At 42.9% G+C, this 1246-nt stretch overlaps 1 protein-coding gene across 1 annotated transcript in view; it reads left to right on the plus strand.

The window, feature by feature from the left end:
• The window catches only part of LOC117170806 (activating signal cointegrator 1 complex subunit 3), a 103986-nt gene that overhangs the window by 86766 nt on the left and 15974 nt on the right, over window positions 1-1246 (plus strand). The window contains exon 23 of the mRNA XM_033357845.1: window positions 41-934. Coding sequence (XP_033213736.1) covers window positions 41-934 — 894 coding nt within the window. The remainder of the gene's footprint in view (window positions 1-40; window positions 935-1246) is intronic.

A 1246-nucleotide genomic window follows, 5' to 3' on the forward strand; every position in this document is an offset into this window, starting at 1 on the left:
TTAAATTCTTGTTTTAAAATGTTTTTTTTTTTAATTTCAGATGGGTCTCTACAATTTCCGACCGTCCGTAAGACCCGTACCATTGGAAGTTCACATAAGCGGCTTCCCCGGGAAACACTACTGTCCCCGAATGGCAACCATGAATCGACCAACCTTCCAAGCAATCAGGCAACACGCCCCTTGCAGTCCCTCTCTAGTTTTCGTCTCATCTCGCCGACAAACGAGACTAACAGCCCTGGATTTGATCGCCTATCTCGCCGCGGAGGACAATCCAAAGCAGTGGCTTCACATGCCCGACGACGAGATGGACACAATTCTGAATAATGTGAAAGACGCCAATTTGAAGTTGACACTTGCTTTTGGCATTGGACTTCATCATGCCGGTCTCCAGGATCGCGACCGGCGAACCTGCGAGGAACTGTTTGTCAATAATAAAATTCAAGTTTTGATAGCCACCGCGACTTTGGCATGGGGTGTGAATTTCCCGGCGCATTTAGTCGTCGTGAAGGGAACGGAATTTTACGATGGAAAAGTTAAACGATATGTGGACATGCCAATCACTGATGTTTTACAGATGATGGGCCGAGCTGGTAGGCCCCAGTTTGACGATTCGGGCGTGGCGGTTGTCCTTGTTCACGATATCAAGAAAAACTTTTACAAAAAGTTCCTCTACGATCCGTTTCCGGTTGAAAGTAGCTTGCTCGAAGTCCTGCCGGATCATGTGAATGCGGAAATAGTTGCCGGCACGATCAAGAATAAACAGGAATTTTTGGACTATCTCACGTGGACCTACTTTTTCCGAAGACTGATGAAAAATCCGAGGTATTATGATTTGGATGCTTTGGAGACGGAAAATATTAATCGGTATCTCTCGCGACTGGTCGAGGGCACTTTGAAAGTCCTCACTGATTCGCATTGTACACTTTTTGACGAGGTGAGTTTTTTGTCGTGGAATTTTGAGAAATTTTCATGAATGGGAAGACAGTGAAGGTGGAGGGCCTTAAGTTTTTATAATTTCGGTTAAAACGCGTTTTATAGAGAGAGAGAGAGAAAAAAATGAGGATATGAGATTTTTCCCGAAAATAGGGCAATTCATTCTTTTGAGCAAAATTAATGTGAGTAGTGTTTCGAATTCAGTTTAAAATTCTTTAAGGGCATGTGACACAGCTAAATACCTATATTACCGACCACAGTTTTTCAGTTCACTGAATGTTTTTTTGAACCTAAGAACTTTTTTTGTAAGTAA

The sequence above is a fragment of the Belonocnema kinseyi genome, chromosome 4 (genome assembly GCF_010883055.1).
Source record: "Belonocnema kinseyi isolate 2016_QV_RU_SX_M_011 chromosome 4, B_treatae_v1, whole genome shotgun sequence".
Lineage (NCBI taxonomy): Eukaryota > Metazoa > Arthropoda > Insecta > Hymenoptera > Cynipidae > Belonocnema > Belonocnema kinseyi.